The sequence below is a fragment of the Callorhinus ursinus genome, unplaced genomic scaffold, assembly GCF_003265705.2.
Source record: "Callorhinus ursinus isolate GAN/ISIS: 27379988/994484 unplaced genomic scaffold, GSC_fseal_2.0 scaffold22, whole genome shotgun sequence".
NCBI lineage: Eukaryota > Metazoa > Chordata > Mammalia > Carnivora > Otariidae > Callorhinus > Callorhinus ursinus.
Genome location: NW_027397084.1, coordinates 26,260,248 through 26,283,335, shown reverse-complemented (window position 1 = coordinate 26,283,335; position 23,088 = coordinate 26,260,248). Strand labels below are relative to the sequence as shown.

Here is a 23,088-nt window from a genome sequence, read left to right as displayed (position 1 = left end):
GCATCACAGAACTGGATGTCTTTCCCTAGCTCAAATTTGTTTAAAAATACCCTAACCTCAGTGTAGAAAGACAAAAATCTCTCTAACCAGAATATTCCAAAGCAGGGAACCTCATTAGCTATGGGGGTATACGAGTGTGTGTGATGCTTCACTACATTCTGCAGCAAGAAAAGCCTCTCCGTGTCTGGCCCGGTCATTCAGAGGGAGACCGGGCCAGACGCACCAGGAGAGAGTTACTGGCTACTGTGCTAAACCCATCCACGCTTGAATTACTCCCAGTTCTTAACACAATGAAAAGCCAGGAGGAAAGATTTAGGAGACTTCAGGCTCTGAGATATCTGGAAGATCACAGAGTTGGCTGAAGTTTCTCTCTTCTGCTTATCTGAATCACCATCAGTAACCCAATGGCCCCAAACACAGTAAAGGGCTTTGCATTTGGCTAGTGTTAATCAATCCATTTGAAATTGGGTCAAGGATTAATCAGCAATAGTCTGGACCCAAATCTGCTCTCTTCTAAGAAACACTCCGCATTATAAATGCATTTTCCTTTTTGCACATTTTGCTTGAGTAAGGGCAAATTTGTTTTTCTTAAGATGGTACTGTTGCTATTGTTAATACAATAGTCTTTTTGCATTCATTATGCAGTATTATAAATTCCATTGCCCATGGAACACAACAAGGTGAAAGCTAAAGTGATGTTTTAAAATGCGAGCTTCAGCTTTTTTCCTTCAGATTATTGAAATGTTTTTACTTTTTCATTGTCTCTCTTTTTGTATATTTCCTCATTCCCGTTTTTGTTGGTGTTTTCTCTTTCTACGTGAACTACTGGCGATCAGGGACATTTTATTACTCTATCTAAGAATTGTTTATTGAGCCCATTCTCTGTCATAGCTTTGCACAGGGTGATGTGATACATAATTTGGGGACAGAAGACCTAAGTGTATGAAGTATGAAACATCAAGTAAGGCATGAATGCTCAATAAATGGTAATATAGGACATGTTTCATGGTGGTTTTGCCAAATGTCCAGTGACCATAGAGAGGCAAGAAATCTGTGCGTAACATACCTCGGTGTTTCTGTATATGTTCAAAACTACAGGTGAGTAATTTTTGACACCCTTCTTCACAAGCATGTCGAATAAATTTTGATATTTTAGGTACATGTGAACATCATGAAATTTAAAAAATTTGGTCAGTAGTCTTTTTGAATCGTGACAGCTGATTGGGAGGTTCATTTTTGGAGTGAAGAACAAAAAAGCTCCATAGTTACACTTTAATTTTGTCTTTGCTTTCTGCCTTGGTAACATTTGGAAAAAGTGCAATATCGTGTCAGCCCAAGGGAACCCCTCACTCAGGACTGCCATACCACGTCACACTTTTGTGAGCACCTCCACATGATTCACAGACTTCCCCTTTAGGTGTCAATAGCTCTGTTTTGGAGGATGAAACCAAGACAGGTGACCTTGCTCTCAGGTAGCTATGGAGTTTGTGCCAAAGATAGTCTCAGCCTTTAGGATTTGGAGACAAATTACCCTTTGACATAATTTGTAAATGGATAGCTCCTGAAACAAGGAGAGCTTTTCAAATATCACCAAATAGACTAAATGGCTTCTAATGGCTATGATTCATTTTGTGTAACTCTTTTCAAGTAAAATGGCCACAGGGGAAGGACGGTGGGGTTTGCTGGGAGTCTAGACAGAAGAAGACTAAATGGTCAGAATTGGTGAGACTGCCTGTTCTAGAGTCTATGCAAAGAATATTCTGAGTCTAATCACCAGAACCTCTCTTTGGGCAGAAATATTTCTAAAGTAGAGAAGACCAAATCTTCAGGCTACTAAAACTTTCTGGAAATATCACCCAGGAATATCTAATGACCTTGGCCCTAATTCTTTGCCTACCAAGTAAGAGAAGAGTCCTTAATGCCATCCCTGTGTAGGCTTACCTTCCTCAAAGGAGTGTTGTGCATCCTGCCACATCTATCTCTCATCATGGATGCCTTTATGTTCTGGTGCATGAATCTTTTTAAGTGTTAATATAAGGCAGAAATGGATGACCCAGAACCTCATCATCCCAAGTGAACTTTCAAAACTAGTTTCAGGACTGTATAAGTATATTATAATTAGTGTCATTAGTATGACAGTACAAAACTAAAGGAACAATCCCTGGACTCCCATTGGTCCCCACCCAGGGGCCAACTCTGTGCAGGTGGAATGCCTGTTGTTTCCTCACTACTGAAACAAGTAGCAATGCTAGGAAAAAATTTTTTCTTCTTCCCTTCCAGGCACCTGGGATTCTCCTGCTGGTTCTGCCTCTGCTACTCCTCACACCAGCAGTGTTGAGATCCACCTGGCTCTGTCCTTCGGGGCTATGCTCTCAAATCCAGGCTCTTTCCTGGCACTCAATAACACAGAATAAAATGTTCTCTTTCACCTCCCGTTCCTCCTAGGTCTAACTCTCTGCTCTTTAATCTGATAAAGCATTTCCTTGAAAGGTATGAAAGAATGGCCACAAATTATTTGGTGAAGTTTCTTCTTCCTAAAAGATGGGGCGGTGGTGGGGGGGAGGCTCTTCTTCTGAATCATGTTACTCAAGTAAACCAATGCTTAATGAGCTGGAGATGTCACAGAAAGATTGTTTTTACCTCCTGTACACAGTGCTCCTTTTGCCCAAAAAACCCATTTTCTTACTCTAAAAGGACCCCGATGAAGGGGAATATATCTTACTTTGCTTCCCAGAATTTGAATACTTTGGTAAGACTTCCGTCTGAGAAAATGGTACCAAGGAATAACCAAAGGCCATAATTATTATTTTTCCCCAAGAATGTTCCATGCCCTGCCGATTATAAAAAGCAGTGAGTTAGGGAGACACTGATGCTTCCAAGGGGGAAAAAGAAATCAATGAAACAGCAACCTTTGCAGGCAATCTTGTGAAAGGTCACTTTTAATCATCTTGTATTTCTTGATCAATTTTACTCACATGAGATACATTTAAAACATCGGTTAGGTATCAGATTTATAAACAAACATGGAGCAGAAGAGAAATCACAAACCTGCTGGATGTTTCCCCTTGTTCTTTCCTTCAGGTGCGTGCAGGCAGAAGAGAAATGATGATAAACTGGTGAATACATTTATAGCACGTGATAATGGAGGATGGGGAATAAAGTACCCTAAGTAATTCTTTTTAAGCAAGATCCACAGAAGCAGTATTCCTCATAAGAAATGTACCCAATTTTTCAACATACACTCTTTGTGGCACAGACCTGAGCTGGCACGTTTACTTAGCAAGACCAACAGTGCCCACATGTAGCCTAAAACTGTAAACTCCACATTAGCTAAGGTTATCCATGGTTAAGAAAGCGGCTGTGATCTAACTGGCATCAATAAGGACTCTTAGAATAGTGCTGGTTACACTGTAGCTTCAATCACTTGTTGAGGAAGATTTTGTTTTCATATTGTATACAGTACGAATTCTCTTGAAGTAAATTAGGCGCATGGGAAATTGAGCACAACTACCTTGGACTAGTGTTGGATGGTATTTTTAACAACCCATTTTAGCGAATGCAGGTCTGTGCAACGTGGTGTAGGGTCCCTACTCTTTACAAATGACTGTGTGTCTTCGGGCAAGCACCTCACTTTCTTGTAGGTCTTGATTTTCTTATGAAAAAATTGAAGGCACTGGATTACAGAATGTCTACATTCTGACTTTTTACACTATCACATGGCATCCTTGGAGCTTGATAATTCCCCACAGCTTCATAAAATATCAGACTCATTCCCTAAAAGAGCACATTTACCTGTGTTATACACTTTGCACAGCCTTCATTTTCTCTGAGAAGAAAATCAAGAAAAATATGTTCCCTCTGTACATCTGTTATTAAAACAAAACTTTGAAATAGCAACTGCTAAGACCTCGAAAGCCTATGTGAGACCAGCCAGACCAGAAAGGAGAGAGTCAGAAACTGCGGGGTATATGCCTGGCAGAACTGAGCAGGTATGGCCTGCCCCCTCACCCTACCCTGTCTCCCCTGCATCCATGTCACACCTCTCTTCCATCCTACCCCCTGAAATGAGGTTGAGGAGTCAAAGCATCTCATTGTATCTCTAAAACTCCTGGGAACAAGAGCATGAGTTCATGTTTTTTAATGACAGCGATATCATTGATGATGATGCTATTGATAATATGATCTCTTCCCTGACCACCTATTTAAAATTGTAATCCCTAATGTCCCCCAAATTCCTTCCCTACTTTATACTGTTCTCCTTAGCATTACTCTATTACATATTTTATTTATTTGTTTATTTATTTATTTATTTATTTATTTAATTTATTTTCTCTCCCCAATGTCCCTTGAATATACATTCCCCAAAGTCTGAGGTTCTAAACTATTTGGTTTCTTTTTTCTTTCACTACTACACTTCTAGTGCCTGGAAATTGCAAAATAAGAGGTGCTCAATGAATAGTTATTTAATGAATGCACAAATGAATGAATGAATCATCTCTTCAGAAGTTCTTAAACTCTGAATGTTATAGGAAATACACTATATAAATAAAAAGAAGTTTCAGTCTGTTTCTTATTACATCACTCTGCACTCAGTAAGCCAATTAATTATAAATGTAAAAATATCCCCCTAAGTCATTGTAAATTATTCTCTTCATAGATCTACAAACTTGATTAAAGCAGGTTTGCTTTCTAAAGCAAAGGTTCTGAACTTGGCTTCAGGGAGTCTGTGAATACATTAAAATTGTAGGCAAAATTCTGATTTTTTTGCATTTAATATTTTTTTTGTGGGAAAGAGTCCACAATTATTATCATGTTCTCCATGGTTTAACAAAACTAACAACAATAATAAAGATTAAGAACCACACAATTTGGAACAATAACATGTCACTAGAAGGAGAGATGTTAGGATATTCAGGTTTCCTGAACTTTGCCAGGATGGCTGTGTCATTCAGGACAAGTACCCTGTTATTCAGTAAATGGGGCCGAGACTCAGAGGTAAATGGGGGGTTCAGGGAAAGGACAATGAGGCGGATGGCTGACAGCCAAAGTGGAACAGCATGAATATAGGTGTTTGCATAAATTCTCCTCTCCCTTCCCTCCCCTCCCCCATTTAAAATGGAAAATTTTGGAGGAAGAAAGAGAAATTATGTGAGTAAAATCATAGTTTATGCACTGGGAGAATTTGACTTATTATTCAATAATTTTTTCCAGGCTTCAGAATGACTTTAATCCAAAAACTTCGGGAAGTGGAAAGCTACATTATCACATGATAATAGATCATTCTCTTCTGTCACTTGAGAACCTTCTTTTGTTTCTTCTACTAGTTTTCATCTTACATATATACCTAGAAACCTTCATGAGTACCAGAAACACAATTTCTATACAATTCCCATTTCTGACTCAATACCTCCAAGGAACAGATGTTTTGTTTTTATTACCACAACTTTGAAAGAGTCTCATACTCAATAAAGGAAAGTCAACTCAATTTTAAGATCTACCTGAAAAGAGATTTCTCATGCATGCATTCATTTGACAGCATCCATGCTTCTTTCCTTGCTAGGGTTCCGTCCCTTCTGAAGACCTGAGGTTCTAGGGATATCTCTTTCACAGGTTTTGATCCCAGCTTTTAGGAGACATGTCCTATCAGAGCTTAAAAGTTATCTTGCTCACCTCTCATCCTTCACTTTGTGGATGGGGCCCGGGGAGGATCAGGGAAGTAATGTAACAGATCCTGACAGTTAGTGACAGATGTATGGCTTCCTAACAGTGTGTGCTCTGAAGCAGCACAAACCTCCTTTGAGACTGAAATTCCAGGCAATGAGTCATGAAGGGTTCTCCAGTTGATTGCTCTTCCACGGCAAGTAAGAAAGAGGTTTCTCTGATTGAATCACAGTAGTTGGATGCCTTGAATCCCATGAAGCCACTAGGATTAAGGTTTTGTTGGACTATGAAAGGGAACAGCAGGTGCTCTAAAGTACTAAGTAAATAGGCACTTTGGTAACCTTTGGACAACCTGAGGAACTGACTATTGCAATCAAGTTGGGTGACACAGAAAGCCTTTCCCTTGGCTTATGTGCTTTGGTTGTTTCAACGAGGACTTCTTTAATGAATATGGTGATTTTGATTAAGTATATTCGGATAGTTGAACTGGAGTCCAGGATTCCAGGACTAAGGATTTTTTTTTTTTAATTAAAGATCACTGTGGTAACCATCAGGACTGTTCATAAGTTTTCTGGTTCTCTTCTCTTTCCAGGCACATGGGAGGACTGCACTTTCCCATCCCCTTTGAGTTGAGGCCTGGCCAGGTGATTTGTTTGGGCCAATGAAATGTGAATGGAAGCCATATTACTTTCCAATTTTGAATGCTAATTTCAAATTTTAATCTGATTGGTCCCATTGCTTCACTGAATGGGGTAATCCTATTAGGACTCCAGCTATTCTTTTGCTACTGACACTAGCTTGATCAGCATGTGAAAGCTCCAGGACCATCCTCTAAGATGATCCAGATGAGAAATGACTTTGAGGGACTTTATGCAAAGATACATTGTTCTCAAAGTGCTCCCTGCTTGGGGTCAGGTGACCGACGGAGTAACCATCATTGTTTTTCAAGAACCATGGTGGTTACTTTTAGAATTTCAGTGGGCTTTATGAAATGATTTATTAGAAAATAAGCATGAAATAGTAGTAATAAATCTCTATAAAAGTTTGAATTTCTTTAATCTTTAAGCTCAGTCTGTGAATGCTGAGGAACAACACTGAGTCCATTTAGTTTTGTGCCTGAGGTGCTACTGAACAGGTTTGAATCTCTTGAAGGGCAAGAGAGAATAAGACAATCCAAATATCAACACGTACGTGTGTGTGTGTGTGTGTGTGTGTGTGTGTGTGTGTGTGTGTGTGTATGTGTGGTTTGTTTTGGGAATGTGAAGAGGCTTGATGAGAGCACCAGCTGTCACAGTGATACCTACTTGGTAGGGCTGCAGGTGTGCAAGGCCTTCAAGTGTGGCTTCCAGGTTGCAATGGAAACAGATTTCTCATCAGCTGCATAACTACGCCAAACGCACTGCATGTGGCATACGTGGGGACATAAAAAAGAAAAAACAAAAGAGAGGAGAAAATAGAATAAAATGAAAAGGGAGATTATTAAGTTAATATATATTAAGAATCTTTTCCTTGTCATACTTGGCCCCGATTAAATGCCCAGAGGGTGAAGAAGGCGACTTTGGCATTTTCAGCCTGCTGTTAAACACATTCTGCCACATCAGTGGAATTGGTTTTCAAAACAACTCACACCAGACAATAAAAGTACCAAAAAGTATAACATAAAAGCAACCTGTGAATTGGCTAGGAAAGGAGATGATATTATCCGAGGTAAACTATCTGAGCAAGAACATGCATTCCGGGAACGACTGCACATCTTTAGTCACCATTTGATAAGATAGTGGCAAAGGACTACCTACAACCCACAATGCAACTAGTAAACTAACAGTAAACCAGCTAGTAAACTAATGAAAGGGTCATTAATGAACATTAATTAGTGTCATTCCCTGACATTGGACTGTGTAATACTGCTAATGCTAAAAATGGGGACAGTGATAATAAAAAGCAGGGCTAAAACAAGACAGGGAAAATGTACTCTCTAGGAATATAATTGGAAAGTTAAAAATTTAATGTCATGGTCTAAGAATATGTTAGGGCTTTTTGATGTAAAACATAAGCTCTCTCTACTTTACATAATTACAACTGACATATATAATACAATGTATCTTCACGTAGTCCTTACACTGGCAGGGTGGATTCAGACTCTTATTTTGTAGAAGAGAAAAATAAAGCCTCAGGTAAATTAAGAGGTTTACACAAGGTTGGTAGAGTTGAGACATTATCTCAGACTGCCTGGTTCTTGGTCGTAGAATCCCTCTGTTGCCCTTTGCCTACTACCTGATGGCTATTGCTGGAAAAGTTTCCCTCCAAACTGTCCATCTGGGAGATTGCCCGAACTTATTTTCTATATAGATGTTAGTGAATTTTTTTCCTTTGTAATAAGTCTGCAAATATTTCTAATGACAAAGTGTTTACTCCAATATCCTGAGAGAATTTTTTTTATTATAATTCATAAATCAAAGCATTCTACTTTATGTGGCAGATCCATTTAAACGGGTCATTCATGATTTTGAAACTTACAATGAAAAAAACAGTGATCTAATAATAGGCCTTTTCTTGAGAATATCATTAAATAAATATGCCCTGAACAAAAAGACTTAAAAGTTGACCCAACAACTTTGGGAAACTGTTTGGCAGTATCTATTAAAGCTGGATATTTATACGTATACATACCCTATGATACAGCTACACATTCCTACATACATACTCAATGATGTGTTTATATATATTCATCAAAAGATATGTAGTATCATGTTCAAAACTGCACTGCTCTTAATAAGCTGAAGCTGGAAATGCTCAAACACCTACCAACAGAAGAATAAATAGGTAAAATGTGGTACATTAACATAGTGGAATAGTCCACAGTAATAGCACGCTGGAACTATGCTCAGTGATGAATGAACTTTATATGAATCACGTTGAGTGAAAGAGACGAGACACAAAAGAGGACATGCTGTGTGACTCCATTTGATTTATGCTGTTTGAAGCCATCACAGTGGTTACCCTTGGGGGACAGTGATTGAGAAAGGATACATAGAAGGTACTGGTCATGTTCTGTTTCTTTATCTGGGTGCTGGTTACACAGGAGTGCTCAGTTCTCTTTAGGTATGTGCTCTATTCTGTATGCATATTACACTTCAGTAAAATGTTCAAGAAGAGATATAAAAAACTAGGAAAATATATCTTAAGACCTGAGGGTATTTAAAAAAATATTATTAAGGAAGGTTTAAATAATTGAAGCGGGGTTCCTTGCCTGGAGCTTTGCTTACATGGCTCATTGTTGATTTATCTTACAAATCTGTGAAAACTTATGCTAAGCATCTTGGCATCTTAAAGAGAGTAAAACAATTATCACATCATCTTGAAATGTTAGTTTTTGCAAATAATGTTTAAACACAGTTTACAGAGTGACCTAGAGTAATCAATGAAAACGCATGGGTTTATTATTGCAGTTTCTTATATAGTGAGGCCCAGGGAAACTCCAATGCTCTGACAGCACAGATGGCTACTTTAATTAAACAATTTTCATAGAAGGCATCATATAGATGTGAACTCAGATGCTTTGAAAGCAAGACCTGTGTAGAACTGGAAGCACCCAGCAAGCCTGTGCATTATTAGATACCAGTGAAAAAAATCCCAAACAAAACAACAAAAAATGGGACCAAGACATTACCTGCCCATGTTACAAAGAACTAGGGACGAACCAGGCCTCTTTTAGAAAATTAAAGATTTCCTTAAAAATGAGACCTGATTTCTTGCTCTTTTTCTATTAAGTTGATCTCAGGAGCTAAGCTCTTATGCCCTTCATTACTCTTCTCCTAAAAATGTCTTGGAAATGGGAGATACAGAAGGAGCAGTGGCATCTGAATCGGAGCGGATATTAGTTAACAGTAGAGATGGAAATGGAAAGTGTAACTTCATTAGTCTTACAATCTTAACAACTTTGTCCCGTCCTTAGCTTGCTCACTCAACTAATTGCTTCAGGTACCTGAACCTCAAGGCCACGACCATATGATCAAGTAGCTGATCTTCCTACATTTGAAGCCAAAATCACATAGTGGTTGGCAAGAGAAAAATAATGCCCCAGAGGGATTTAATTGACATGGCAAATGTACTCCAAAGGATAGGGCAACAAGAAACAAAATGAAAGCCAAATTTACCATTTATCAGGTGACCCTGATGCTCTAGGCAGCCAAACAAATTCAAACTTTGGTCTATAATTATAAGTACAATATCAGTATAATTAAGTCTTTAAAGGGAGTATTTAGTTTGTATTGTCTAGAGTATTACAGCTATGGCACATTTGACCCTTTCTGGAAATTTTAGTTTCAGGTCACCTTCCAAAGTATAATTAACATGGAACTGATTATTTTCAAGGTACAGGATTTAAGAAGTTGGAGTACAAAAAGATTTAGGGTGAAAACCAGCAATCCCTTTCCCCACCTTGCTTCTCATTACTTTTTGTTCCTTAGAGGTAAACCCCCTTCACCTCTTACAGCTGTTGCTTCTATTTTTAAGAATTCTTATTTTTAAGGATTGTTCTCATACTTATGTTTCTTGATATTTCAATTTTAGGCATTACCAATTAGCTTCCCGCCATGAAAAATAATGGCAGCTCACTCACACATCCTATTTCTTTCCTTTTATCCGAACAACAACTTTTAATTCAGTTGCTATTTAGCATTTACACTATTATGACCATGTAACTACTGTTCCTAGTTCAGCAATGTGGTGTACCAGGACTACTTTTACTTTCCTATATATAGAGTTTTGTTTTGTCTTAGAGTAATTATTGCCCTATTTCAATTTCTTGGTTTGCTTTTTTGTACCTCTTACAAATACATTGCCCAACTAATAGAACTCTAAAATTCCACTCCTCAAATACATCATGGAATCTGTCAGTTTCATTTTTTATTTCCTTGGAGATCTATTTCCTGGAGCTCTCCAGCCTCCTGCTTCCTCTGCTCTTGAGACCTGCTTGAGCTTTTGTTCTGGGCTTCTCTTCCTATCATCCTGGGAATTCCCTTGGCTCTTTTTTGGGTGGGATCTCTTCTTTCCTGGATCCCGTGTCTCTTCTTGGTTTATCTTCTTGTTTTAGAAGAGTAATTCTATCCAAGTAGCTTTTTTTTTTTAATTCAGCTTTATTTAGGTATAACTGACATAAAACTGTAAGACAAGTGAAGTGTATATCATGGTGATTTGTTAGATGTATATATTACCCCCATGTCTTTATTTTCTTCTTCTTCTTCTTCTTCATCTTTATTTTCTTCTTTTTTTGTGAAAACAGCTAAGCTCTACTCTTAGCAGATTTCAGTGATATAATACAGTGTTCTCAACTATAGTTCCTATGTTGTACATTAGATCCTCAGACCTTATTCATCTTATAGCTGAAAGTTTTTACCCTTTTACTCTATTTACCCGACACTCCAGCCCCTGGCAACCACTTTTTACTCTGCTTCTAGGAGTTTGACTTTAAAAAAATTCAGATTCCATATATAAGTGAGACCATGCTGTATTTGTCTCCTTCTGTCTGGCTATTTCACTTAGACTAATGCCTTCAAAGTCCAGCCATGTTACCACCAATTGAGGAATTTTCATGCTTCTCATGGTTGAAATAACGTTCCTTTGTATACATATACCACTGTGGAAAACAGGATGGCAGTTCCTCAAAAAATAAGAAGCAGAACTACCATTATGATCCAGTAACCCCACTTCTGGGTTTATATCCAAAGGAAATGAAAACTGGATATCAAAGCGCTACCTGCACTCCTGTGTTCAATGCCACACTCTCCATAACACCCCAGATGTGGAAATAATCCAAGTGTCCTATTAATGGATGAATGGACAAAGAAGATGTGATATGAAAGCTAATGCCATCTTAATTCTTTACCCTTTGGATACATCCTGCCCAGAAGGCACGTAAGGTCCTTTTTGCAAGTGTTCTTTTGTTTGCAGTGCTGGGCACTTGGTGGGCCCAGGGTGGACCCTGAGTGACCACTCAGTTCTGGAGAATCATAATATAACATTTCTTTGCTAAAATCCTCCCTTAATTTCCCTGTACTCTTTTTGAGGTATTAGTTGGATATTTGATCTCCTGGTAGCATCATCCAACTTTCCTTCTTTTTTGGTCTTATTTTCTATCTCTGTCTTTTTCTTCTAATTTCTGGGAGGTTTTCACAGCTTTAGCTCTATTCCATTTTCTTTTCTTTTCTTTTTTTTTCTGCCATCATGTTTCACACATCTAGGAAACTTTTTCTCAGACTGTTCTTATTTATGAATAAAGCACTAAAAAAGATTATTATAAGCTCTGTATAAGGCTTGAGAGTATTGACTGGTGGCCTTACTTCAGGGTAACTGGGTGAAGACTCAGGTGGAAGCCGAAGTCTCAATATATAATTATTTTTTCTTTTGGGCTGCATAGCTTCCCCATAGCAGTATCTTCTAATCTCTTCCCTTCAGGAGAATAAGCCTGTCGGTCAGCGTCCACTTCACAAACTTTCACTTAATTCTCCTGTTTCTCTTTCCAGCAAGCATCTTGGCTCCACCCTGACCTGGTCCAATCTTTCTCAAAATAAGCCCCCTAATGTGGCATTTTTGAAGTATCCTTAAATGCTAGCCCCAAGACTTCAGAGATCCATAAATGAGGACGCAACTGCTGCTATTTGAAAGGAGTAATGCATTATGATTCAGACCCTAGGGACTGAGTCCTAGCTCTTCCTAGGCTTGGCCTGGAGATCAAGTGACATCATGTATTAGAAACACCCTGCAAACTGAAAACTTACTTTGCAAGTCTGGGCATTATTAATAAAAGTTGCGGCATTTGGGCAGGTATTCAAGCTGTTTTCTTTTCCCAGACTGCCCCACTTGAAATGAAAAGTTAATTTAAATAAATCATGCAAAGATATTGACACAGCTAAATTTGCTGAAAGCTGCTGGGGTTTTCAACTTTTCTCTAAAACCCAGAAAGGCTGGTTAATTTAATTGTCTCACCAACCAAATGACAAAGCAATTTGGGCCTCTCAGTGCCTTTTTATTTTTTTTATTTATGTTAATTTTTTATTGAAGTATAATTGACATATAACATTAGTTTCAGGTGTACAGCATAATGATTTGATATTTGTATATTATGTGAAATGATCACCATAATTATTCTAGTCTCCTTCAGTGCCCTTTGAGAAAGATAGTGGCTCTGGCTTAAAACAAATGACATTACTCTTGGTCTTGATCCTTTGTGTGTTCAGCAAATCAAGGCAGGTTTATTGGGTGAGAAAATAAATGGATCAGCAAGTAAGGATTGCTTTTCAATCTACTGCATCCTTAAAAATAAATTTCTGCAATATATAATCAAAGCTTAAAGCTCGGAATTCTGGCTAAGGATTACAGCAAGGAAGAACAATGAAAACATTTAATAATTATATTATTATTCCTATGTCTAGTAAAAAATCAATTGCATTTGGATGGGGGGAGAACAGTTGCCTTTTAAATTTGTAGATTCTACTTTGATTAATGAAATTATGATTAGAATTTAAAGGTATTCTTGAGCATTTTAAGTCTTTCATTTTATACTATTTTTTGTTCAGCATAACACATAAGCTGGAGTTTTAAGTAAAAGAAAATTAATGATTTCACAAATATTACCTACGTCTGCATTAGTTTAATTATTATTTTTTATTGAAGCATAGTTGACACACACTGTTACATTAGTTTCCGGTGTACAGCATAGCGATTTGACAATTCTATATGTTATTGTTGTGTTTACCACAAGTGCAGCTTCCATCTGTCACCATATAACGCTATTACAATACCATTGTCTATATTCCCCATGCTGTACCTTTCATCCCCGTGACTTATTCACTCCATAACTGGAAGCATGTACCTTTCACTCCCCTTCACCCATTTTACCCAGTCTCTTATCCCCCTCCCCTACGGCAATCATCAGTTTGTTCTCTTATGGGTCTGTTTCTGTTTTTTGTTTGTTTGTTTTATTTTTTTAGATTCTACATATAAGTGAAATCATATGGTATTGTCTTTGTCTGACTTATTTCACTTAGCATAATACCCTCTAGGTCCATCCTTGTCACAAACAGCAAGAACTCACTCTTTTTTATGGGTGAGTAATATTCCATTGTATAAGTATACCACATATTTTTTATCCATTCATCTATTGATGGACACTTGGGTTGCTTTCATATCTTGGCTATTGTAAATGATGCTGCAGTAAACATAGGGATGCATATATTTTTTTCAAATTAGTGTTTTTATTTTCTTTGCGTAAATACCTAGGGAATTACTGGATCACATGTTATTCCTATTTTTAAATTTTTGAGGAAACTCCACACTGTCTTCCACAATTGCTGCACCAATTTACATCCCCACCAACAGTGTACAAGGGTTCCTTTTACTCCACATTCTCACCAACACTTGTTATTTCTTGTCTTTTTGATTTTAGCCATCCAGACAGGTGTGAGGGGATCTCTCACTGTGGTTTTGGTTTGCATTCCAATGATGATGAGTGATGTTGAGCATCTTTTCATGTGTCTGTTGGCCATCTGTATGTTTTCTTTGGAAAACCGTCTATTCAGGTCCTCTGCTGATTTTTAAATAGGACTCTTTGTTTTTTTTTTTTGGTGTTGAGTTGTATAAGTTCTTTATATATTTTGGATATTACGTCCTTATTGGATATACCATTTGTAAATATCTTCTCTCATTCTAAGTACGCTGCTTTTTTATTTTGTTGATGGTTTCCTTTGCTGTGTAAAAGCTTCTTACTTGTACAAGTTTAATTATTGATCACAGTATATGTTATATAATCCAGTTCCATAAAATGAAATTCTAGATCTCTAAGCACAACTGTTGGGTTAGCCTCTCACTCTTTATGGGTTACCTGAAAGGAAGGCCTTGTTTGGCTTTAGCTGTGGACTTATAATTACCTCTGGTCCATTGATTTGCTACAAGAGTGGCAGTCTGTTTTCAAGTTCAATTGGAAATTGTTTTTGCACAATTTAGTGGTTGATAAGTTAGATCAGGGAAGTTCCTCCAATATTCTGGTATATCTGTCTTGTACAATATGGTAGCCAGTATCTATCATAATGCTACTGACCTCTTGAGATATGGCTAGTGCCACTGAGGAATTGAATTTATAAGCTTAAATAGCCACATGTAGCTATTGGCAACTGTACTGGGCAGTAGAGTTCTATATCATCACAAGGGATACGTGCAGGAGAAATGCCTCAAAGGGCTCACTTTCAAACAGAACAGTTGATATTCTAAAACGTTTTTTTAATATAGAGCCCCCTTTTAATATCCAGAAGTATCAAGGATCTGTACCTAAAAGTGGTTATATTTTGAGTATGTGTTGATTGAGAAAATATAAATAGAAAAGCTAAGAAATAATTTAGTAAGGATTTTAAATACATTTGAACTTTATTTGTGATAACAATATCTCCATTCTCCTGAGAGCAAGGAGTCCTGACATGGGTAAGATATATGATGGTTCCATATATAGACAGGGCTTGGTGCCCCGGACAGATGTAAGGAACCCATAGAAGAGCTTCTGCACTCGCCAAGTTGGAAAACACTGTTCTAGAATTAAAAGATGAGAAGGAAAGATATTAAAAGATAAAAATAGTAAGAAGAAAAATTCATTGAAAGTGTGGCAACACTTCATAAGGGTTAAGAAGCACCAAAGGATGAAAGGCTAACAGTTCTGGGCCTCAGGTGTTTTGTGTGCATACTAAAGTGTGTGACACCTCTTTCCATTATGGGGATTATTATTTGGCTTCAAATCTTCAACTTCTACTACTTAGGAATCTTTTTCTTTTAGAGAACAACATTTCTCTTTAATGCTCTTTTAAAACCCAAGCATTAAAAAAATAGAGATGGTTTGCATTAGAAGTCATGCCCAATGGTCTGTCAACAGTTGTAGTTTGAGTTAAAGATTAATACTTATTTAGTCATTAGATATAAAATGATGTCCTTCATGATATAACTGAACTGCCCTCACCTGCTTCTTTCCCCTGCTCCATTTCTGTTGGATGTCCTGCCTATTACAGCTGCAGACAAAGGCTAAAGGTAGGGTTGTGCAGTGGTTACCCCTCACCAGTGCACCCACTTAAACCTACAATCTAAATGAAAACAGTGTGCTTGTCACTACACCATGAAGACAAATCTCCTAGCATCTCAGATCGCCACTCCAAACCCCAACAGTTTAGAAGTTCTGCGTCCCCCACTGTTTGGCGGGAAGGGAAGAAATATCAGACTGTCTCCATAATTAAACACCAGCTTCATGGCATGGATTTAGAGAAGAATATACTTTGTGATTCTTAAGCAACCTGGTTTTAGGATGGTTCTATTCTCAAAAGATATGGATGGCAATAGGAGAAGCATTCCTTGCTAATGCTGAAGCAAACCCAGAGTTATTGAAAAGAAAATGAAAATTAAACAGCCTTATATTATGAGGTAGTTTCATATAATATGCTTATTCCTTCATATTCTCAAACGTTGACATATTCCATAATCCCACCAGCTGTTAAAATAGGATGAACTATTTCAAGTTATTGCTCTAGGTGGCATTAAAAGCAGTCCCATGGGCAGTAAACCTTGACATCCTAAACAAATATGCTGTTCTTCAGAGCAGTGGCATACATCTGCCTGGAGAAAGTAATCGTAATGCAGGGAACAATGCCATGTTCTGCTCCATCACTTAATGATCAATTATGTTTCATCAAGTCATCCGTAAGATACATTAGGTCATTCCAGGACTGACACAACTGCTAACCTCCGCATGTCCTCGCTGGCATGGTTAATAAATCTGAGCAACGCATGGGCCATTTGTTGAAAATACATATTTTTCTCTTTGGGGGGAGGGGGCTCGTCTACCCAAATCCAAGACTGTACATTAAGTTCCAATTTCATTTTTATGAACAAAACAAATCAGTAGCTCTCCCAAGCAGTGAAGCACAAAGACTGGAAAATGACCCAGCAAGCACTCACACAGAGACAGATGTTGCCATCAACCTGTTACATTGACATTTACCTGAATGAGGTTGGCAGCTGGGTTCCTTCTTTTCTCGAAGTGTTTCTGACGGTGCTGTTCTTGTACTTTTAATGCAAAACCTGAGCCAAGAATGCCCTGGAACAAAATACAAAAATAGTACTTAAAATTTTTTTCGAAAAGACTATTAAGTAAGACAAATATTTAAAAAAACCCTCTAAAATGAGTCTGAGAAAAGACAAACATTGTGCAACCTGTTGGTAAACATATTACTTATTAAAACAAATACTATTTACCTCTGTTATAACACCACTGGCAATGGCAAGTTCTGAGGCAAGCCTGTCAAGAAATGTAACAACTTTTGTTCTTGAGTAAATCAACCAGGCAATGCCATTTATGATTTCTTATAGTGTGGTAAGAGGCACCACAATTATAAATAAAAATCTCAATTTTGAAAAGTTTGTGTGTGTGTGTGTGTGTGTGTGGCCTTCTCCGTGACACTTCTTTATGTTTAAGTTAGAGTAAATGGTTGTATCCGTTTGGAATTGGGGGGCATGATGGAGTTTAGAGGATAGGAATTCTGGTTTGGACAGAGGTGGGTTTAAAATTTGGGACAGTTAATGTCTTGCTACTGTAGACATGGGAGTTTTTCTAGCACTTTGATGATACTCTGAAATTTTATATGTTCCATTCTTGAAATGGTGGGGGCACATTTAAAATCTGTCCCAGCTTAATGATCCATGATGCTATATTTCTACACCTACCAAAGTAAAGTGAAAGGGGTGGGGGGAGACAGCTATCCAGACACTCAATTTTGAAGATAGTAAGTTTTCCATTTTGCCTGTTTATATAATAAAGACAAGAGCACGGGTTATTGCAAAGCACATTCTTACTTCCCTGAGTTTTAATCTCATACTTTTAGCATTCCTTACCTTTTTGGTTTTAGCTCACCTATTGAGATTTTAGGGTTAGTAAGACGAGTTGTCTCTCCTAGGTTTATATTAGTACTTTGGCTAAGTACTTTACTTCCTTCTGCTTATCATTTTGATCTGCCAAAATCCTGGCTCTTTGAAATGCCTCCTTCTTTGCAGTTTGTTTTGGTCTTACATCAGTGGAATCAAGATACTTTGTTTCAGCCTTAGGTTGGCTTTTGGAGCTGCTGCATTCAGTCTCTGGGCTTTGTCCATAAGTCTCCACTTTATTGGCATGGGACATGGAGCTCCCCTGCTTTCAAGCCTGTGGATTTCACCGGCTAGCTATAAATTATTACCTTTTTATTAAACTTCAAGGAGTCTAACCCTTAGGCTAGAGATGGATGTCTTATAAGCACTGAGTCAGTATTTGCTGTAGATAGGGAATGATTGTTTTTCTTTTCTTTATATTTTTAAAGTAGCTCAAAGATGGTCTAGGCTACTGTGGCAGGTGGTGGGGTTCTCATCGATAGGAGGTGTGAAGTCTCGGCTGGATGACAACTTGGGGAAGATACTTTTGGACTCTAGGTCACCTTTAACCTTCCTTCTTATCTTAGATGTCACAATTCTGAGCATATCCATGACAATAACCAGACAATCAGTAATGCAATTATGTTTAAAATACAGCTATATGATAATACAGTTTGCTATTAATGAGCAAAATCGACTCCATATTAATTAGGGTGAATGACTGTACCATGAAATTAGAAATTACATCATAGGTTCTGTTTTCCATCTGTCTTTTTCTGTGATTGTCTCATGCCGTCTGAGATCTTCATTAGGTTGAGGCTACATCAACCAAACTTCGTGCAAACATAAAAACCCAGTCCGTATGATCTTGTTTGTTGATTTAAACAACATTTCCCTCTAACTAGAGGTTATAAAAATGGTCTTCCAACTTCAGTCATTTATAACTCCTAAATTTTTCCCTGCTATTTGAAAGCAGGAAAGATTTATTTTCCTTTTAATGTTATTTTTCATGAAATATAAACATATAAAAGAATATAAAACAGAGTTTATATGACATATTTGTTGCATGTATTGTGTGTATGTACATTATGTGCATAGTGTATGTAATCCACTCATGGAGCATAATTCAGATTTTGTAGACATTAAATTAACAGCAATAGCTACCATTTTTGGGCACTTACGTGAAAATGAGGTTTAGAGTTAGATCCCTTTTGGAAAATAAAGACAGGCCCTACATAGCACGAACTCAGCGTTTGCCAAACAAACTAAAATGTGCTAAAAATCACACTGGCATTGCTTAGAAACATATATTAGTAGTTGGCAAATGTTTACTACATATCTCTTGCACCAGATTGTACATTACAAAAGTTATTAAACCAGCTCTGCTCATTGTCTCATTATGGCTCCATTCCAATTTTCTTCCACCTCTTAAGTACATAGCTCAGTGAACCTAATGAAAGGTCTGCTAAAATGAAGTCCATCATGTTTTATATATTTAACTTATGAGAGATAAATATGATACAGATGTATATAATCCATGTGTGGTCCCTTCAAATATCAACATCAATATGATGAAAATTCTCAGAAATTGAGTTTTGTTTTAATTCATCATCTAAGATCATGTGACTTAAATCTTTAGGTTTTACGTTTTAGTGCTATGTTGAGAAGTGCTACATAAACAGTAAGTGCAGAGAAAATATGTTTTGGTAAATATTTTAAATATTTATCCCTTTTTACCTCCTAGATTTAAAGAGCCCACTGTGCACCTCACACAGGCAGACAGGCTCGACTGAATGATGCTCTTAGAAGGAAGGAAGGGAGCATCCGAAAGAGGAGAGAGGCCTGTGCCTGAGGACGATGCTGAGGAGCAGAGTACCTCTGCCTGCTCATTAGTTCTGGGATGTTGTGGGCCTCAAGGAAAGTGACGTCCCCGTGGAGTTTGGGAAGGGTGGCCTGCGTGCCTCTCTGATGTTCAGGAGAGTCCTTCTGCTTTGAAGAAAGGTGGGGAAAGGTTCTTCTCTTTCTTGGTCCTTGGGTTTCCTGGGTGGGAGGAACCCCAGGCCAGGGATGGCTCACGACTCACCTCTAAATTTCCCAGCAAAATGTGCTCTCCTAAATCTTAATCACACGATGCTGTTGCAGGCAGGTACCTAAGACATAATGGCATTTCCAGCCACCTTGTTTTTTCTTTCTGGTATGGTATATATGGACCATTTAGTCTTTCATTCAATAAATAAGAACTCAGCACCTAATGTGAGGTTGCAGTAAGACATTGTGGTAAAGCCAACTTCTCTTGCCATTGTTAGGGAATGTTCTGTTCTGTGCAAGCAAATTTTTCACATTTCCCACGCACATTAATTTAAATTGCATATATGAAAATTGTAATCACTTTATTGGGAAATATTTCCAAGCATGACTGCTTCGTCTCTGACCTTTAACTTAGTGGAATGACATAATTTAACCTTCCTGTGAAAGTCCAGAGGTTCATCATGGGGACCGGTATTTGGCTGTGCTGGACTCCTTTGTTGTTAGTCTTCCACCATCTCTTCTTGTTACAATATTTGTTCAATCAGACTACCTCTCTGCCTTTGCTGTTTATAATCTTCAGAGAGCTGTGAAATATGTAGCTCAGCTTATCAGAATTTTCTCTAAATTAAGAACAGGTTATGATTTAGGTCTCAAGAGGCTCTCCCATGAGGACAGCACACACACGGCTGTCGATCTTAATAGCCCAGAGGTTGCCTCCGACCCTGTTTGTAGCTTTTCACCAGATCACAGAGGTTGTTTTATATGTGGTCTCAGGAGCATAAACACAAAAACAGCAGGTATTTTGGTTAAAAAAAAGCCCAAGAATGTGTCTTACTGTTTCTAAAAGTATTTTCATGTAGGGAATTTGATTATTGAAAGACTCTCTGCTCTGTTCTGGATTGTTGAGCTTGCCAGATAAGTTGATCGTGAATAAGTGAGATGTTTTTTTGACTCTCCTTGATTTTGTCACTTCACAACAGGAAACAATATATCTAGATTCATACAGAAAATGGAAGAAGCACTTCATGAAAGTTTTCTTCATGACAAGCACTTGACTTATATTACCACATTGGCCTTCACAAAATTTCTCTGGGTGCCATAATTCTTCCTCTTTCATGCAGATGAGGAAATGTACCCAAGGTTACTGTTATTGGCTGAACTGCATCCCTCCGGAATTCATATGTTGGAGTCCTAATTCCCAGTACCTTAGAATGTGACCTTACTTGGAGATCAGGTCTTTACAGCAGTAATCAAGTTACAAGGAGGTCATTAGGATGGGCCCTAATATAATATGCCCGGTGCCCTTATGAAAGGGGATTTGGACATAGACGGGTACAGAGGGAAGACCATGGGAAGATACAGGGCGAAGACTGTCACCCACGAGCCAAGGAAAGCAGTCTGGAAGAGTACCTTCTCTCATGGCCCTCAGAGGGAATCAACCCTGCCATCCCCTCGATTTTGGACTTCTCAACTCCAGAACTGCGAGGTAACAGGTTTCTGTTGTTAAAGCCACCCAGTCTGTGATACCTTTACAGCAGCCCCAGCAAATGAACACAGTCACGTTGGTAGTGCGTGACAAAACCACGCAGCACGTGGCTTTACATTCAAGCTAAGATCGAATGCTCAAGCGAATGCATAGTCTTTTCAGCGTCTTCTCTGTGGTCTTGTATGGTCTGGGGCAGAAGCAGCTGGTCAATCCAGAGTTGAGCTCTGGGTACGGGAACGACATGAGCATCCTCGGCGCTCAGTCCCAGGCAGAACAGGAGCCCCGTGAGCTAAAGGCCAGAGTGCTGAAAATCCCTAGTCCCTTGGTTTCCTTTGGAGGGGTGCTCTGGGGTCTCCGTTCAGCAGAGGCTGTGACGCAGCTGAGCGTCTGTCCAGAGCAAGAGTGAAGCTCTTGTTCCTTAAGCATGACCGCTGCCATGACTGTCACGCTCCTTTTTGTTGGCTCTTTTCCCCTACAAGAGGTGGAGTGGACAAAAGTGAGAGTTTGGGGATGGAGGCAAACTGTAATATTTTGACCAACTAACTGCCTTTGAAGAAACAAGAAGATAAAATGATCAGAAAGCAAACTTCATCTGTTGGGAAAATAATCAGAAGCTTGGGAGAAGATAAATGTGCTCTTCATTCTGATAAGATGCAGAAGCTGTTCATGAGGAAAAATCAATGACGATGACAGAAAGAATAAATCATCTGACACACAGAAAGCCTTTAAGGTCATATGCTTTTCACTCAAATGGAGAGGTAAATATTCCACTTGTCACATCCATCTCTTCAGCAGCACACGTTATAAGCCAAAATGGAGAGGTCAGTTTAAAAAGAAGATATCTTTAAATGTTTACACACATTTTAAATGTATTAGTAGCACGTTGACTGAGAGGTGATGCCATCTGAATTATTATTTGGTCATAAAGACCTAGCCGGGATAAAACTCCCAGGTTGAGCATCTCCAAGGGACGACCATATTTCATAAGTTTTCCAACGAGATGTATGTAGAAAGGTCAACATTATATCAATACAATTATATTTGTAAGCGATATAGATATGTTCCCGGGCATTCCAATTTGTGAAAGCTGATGCTAATAAACCTCTAAGATCTAATTTAAATGGCTTTATTTTTGCAAAGATACTCACGGCAGGAAGTGCAAAGAAAGAAATGCCAAGAAGCGCAAAGCCTGCAGAAAGCAATCTTCCCAGCCAAGTTAGGGGGGTTTTGTCTCCATAGCCAATCGTTGTCAATGTAATCTAAAAACAAAATAAATAGAACATGCAGCTTAAGTACTTGAGAGGAAAGTTAGGACCTATGAACAGGAGGCAAAGCCACTTTCCCACTAAATCATTATTCAACAAGCCTCGTTGGTGCATTTTATTACTGTGCCTTAATTTTCCGTGACGCATAACAGAGCTTCTCTTTGTTTAAGGAAGGGAATAACCTACATACTTGTTCCTTCCTTATAACACAATTTTCCATCTTTTCTAAGTGTATTCAAAGAAAGGTTATTTAAATAAGTGGATAACCATCAGTGATACAGAAATGATAGCACCATGGATTTAGGACTGGATCAGTACACAAAACAATAATTTATGTTAATTAAAGCTGTCTATTTATTACCTTGGCAGGCATTTCCTGGAGGTCTGGTGTGTGCAAGGTACGTGTTATGATTTGTAGTGGAACAAAAATGAGAGGTACATAGTTCTTGTCCTAAGATATTTACGGCATAAGATGGGAGACACGTCACACACAAATCATTGAAACACAGAATTGGGCAAGACAAGTATTATGATGGATGCAAAAATAATCTGCTATGGGGATTCAAAGAACAGATTGGTCATCACCATCTTGGGGGAGCCAAGGAGGCTTTATCAGGGAGATGTCAGCATCCCTAGGCTTTGAAAGAGAAGCAATATTTTGAGAGGCAGAAATGAAGAAGAGGGTGATCTAGGGAGGGAAAAGAGGTGGCCAGCCGC

General features: G+C 38.3%; 1 protein-coding gene across 2 annotated transcripts in view; it reads right to left on the bottom strand.

Annotated features, from left to right (window-relative positions):
* KCNQ5 (potassium voltage-gated channel subfamily Q member 5) overlaps positions 1-23,088 on the bottom strand; it is a 496,856-nt gene that overhangs the window by 65,519 nt on the left and 408,249 nt on the right. Inside the window, exons 6-9 of one of the 2 annotated variants that reach the window (XM_073905221.1) lie at positions 22,255-22,365; positions 16,694-16,789; positions 6,966-7,060; positions 3,049-3,075 (exon numbers count right to left, since the gene is read on the bottom strand). In XM_073905221.1, coding sequence (XP_073761322.1) covers positions 3,049-3,075; positions 6,966-7,060; positions 16,694-16,789; positions 22,255-22,365 — 329 coding nt within the window. The remainder of the gene's footprint in view (positions 1-3,048; positions 3,076-6,965; positions 7,061-16,693; positions 16,790-22,254; positions 22,366-23,088) is intronic. The other variant, XM_025890338.2, reaches the window with a different exon arrangement.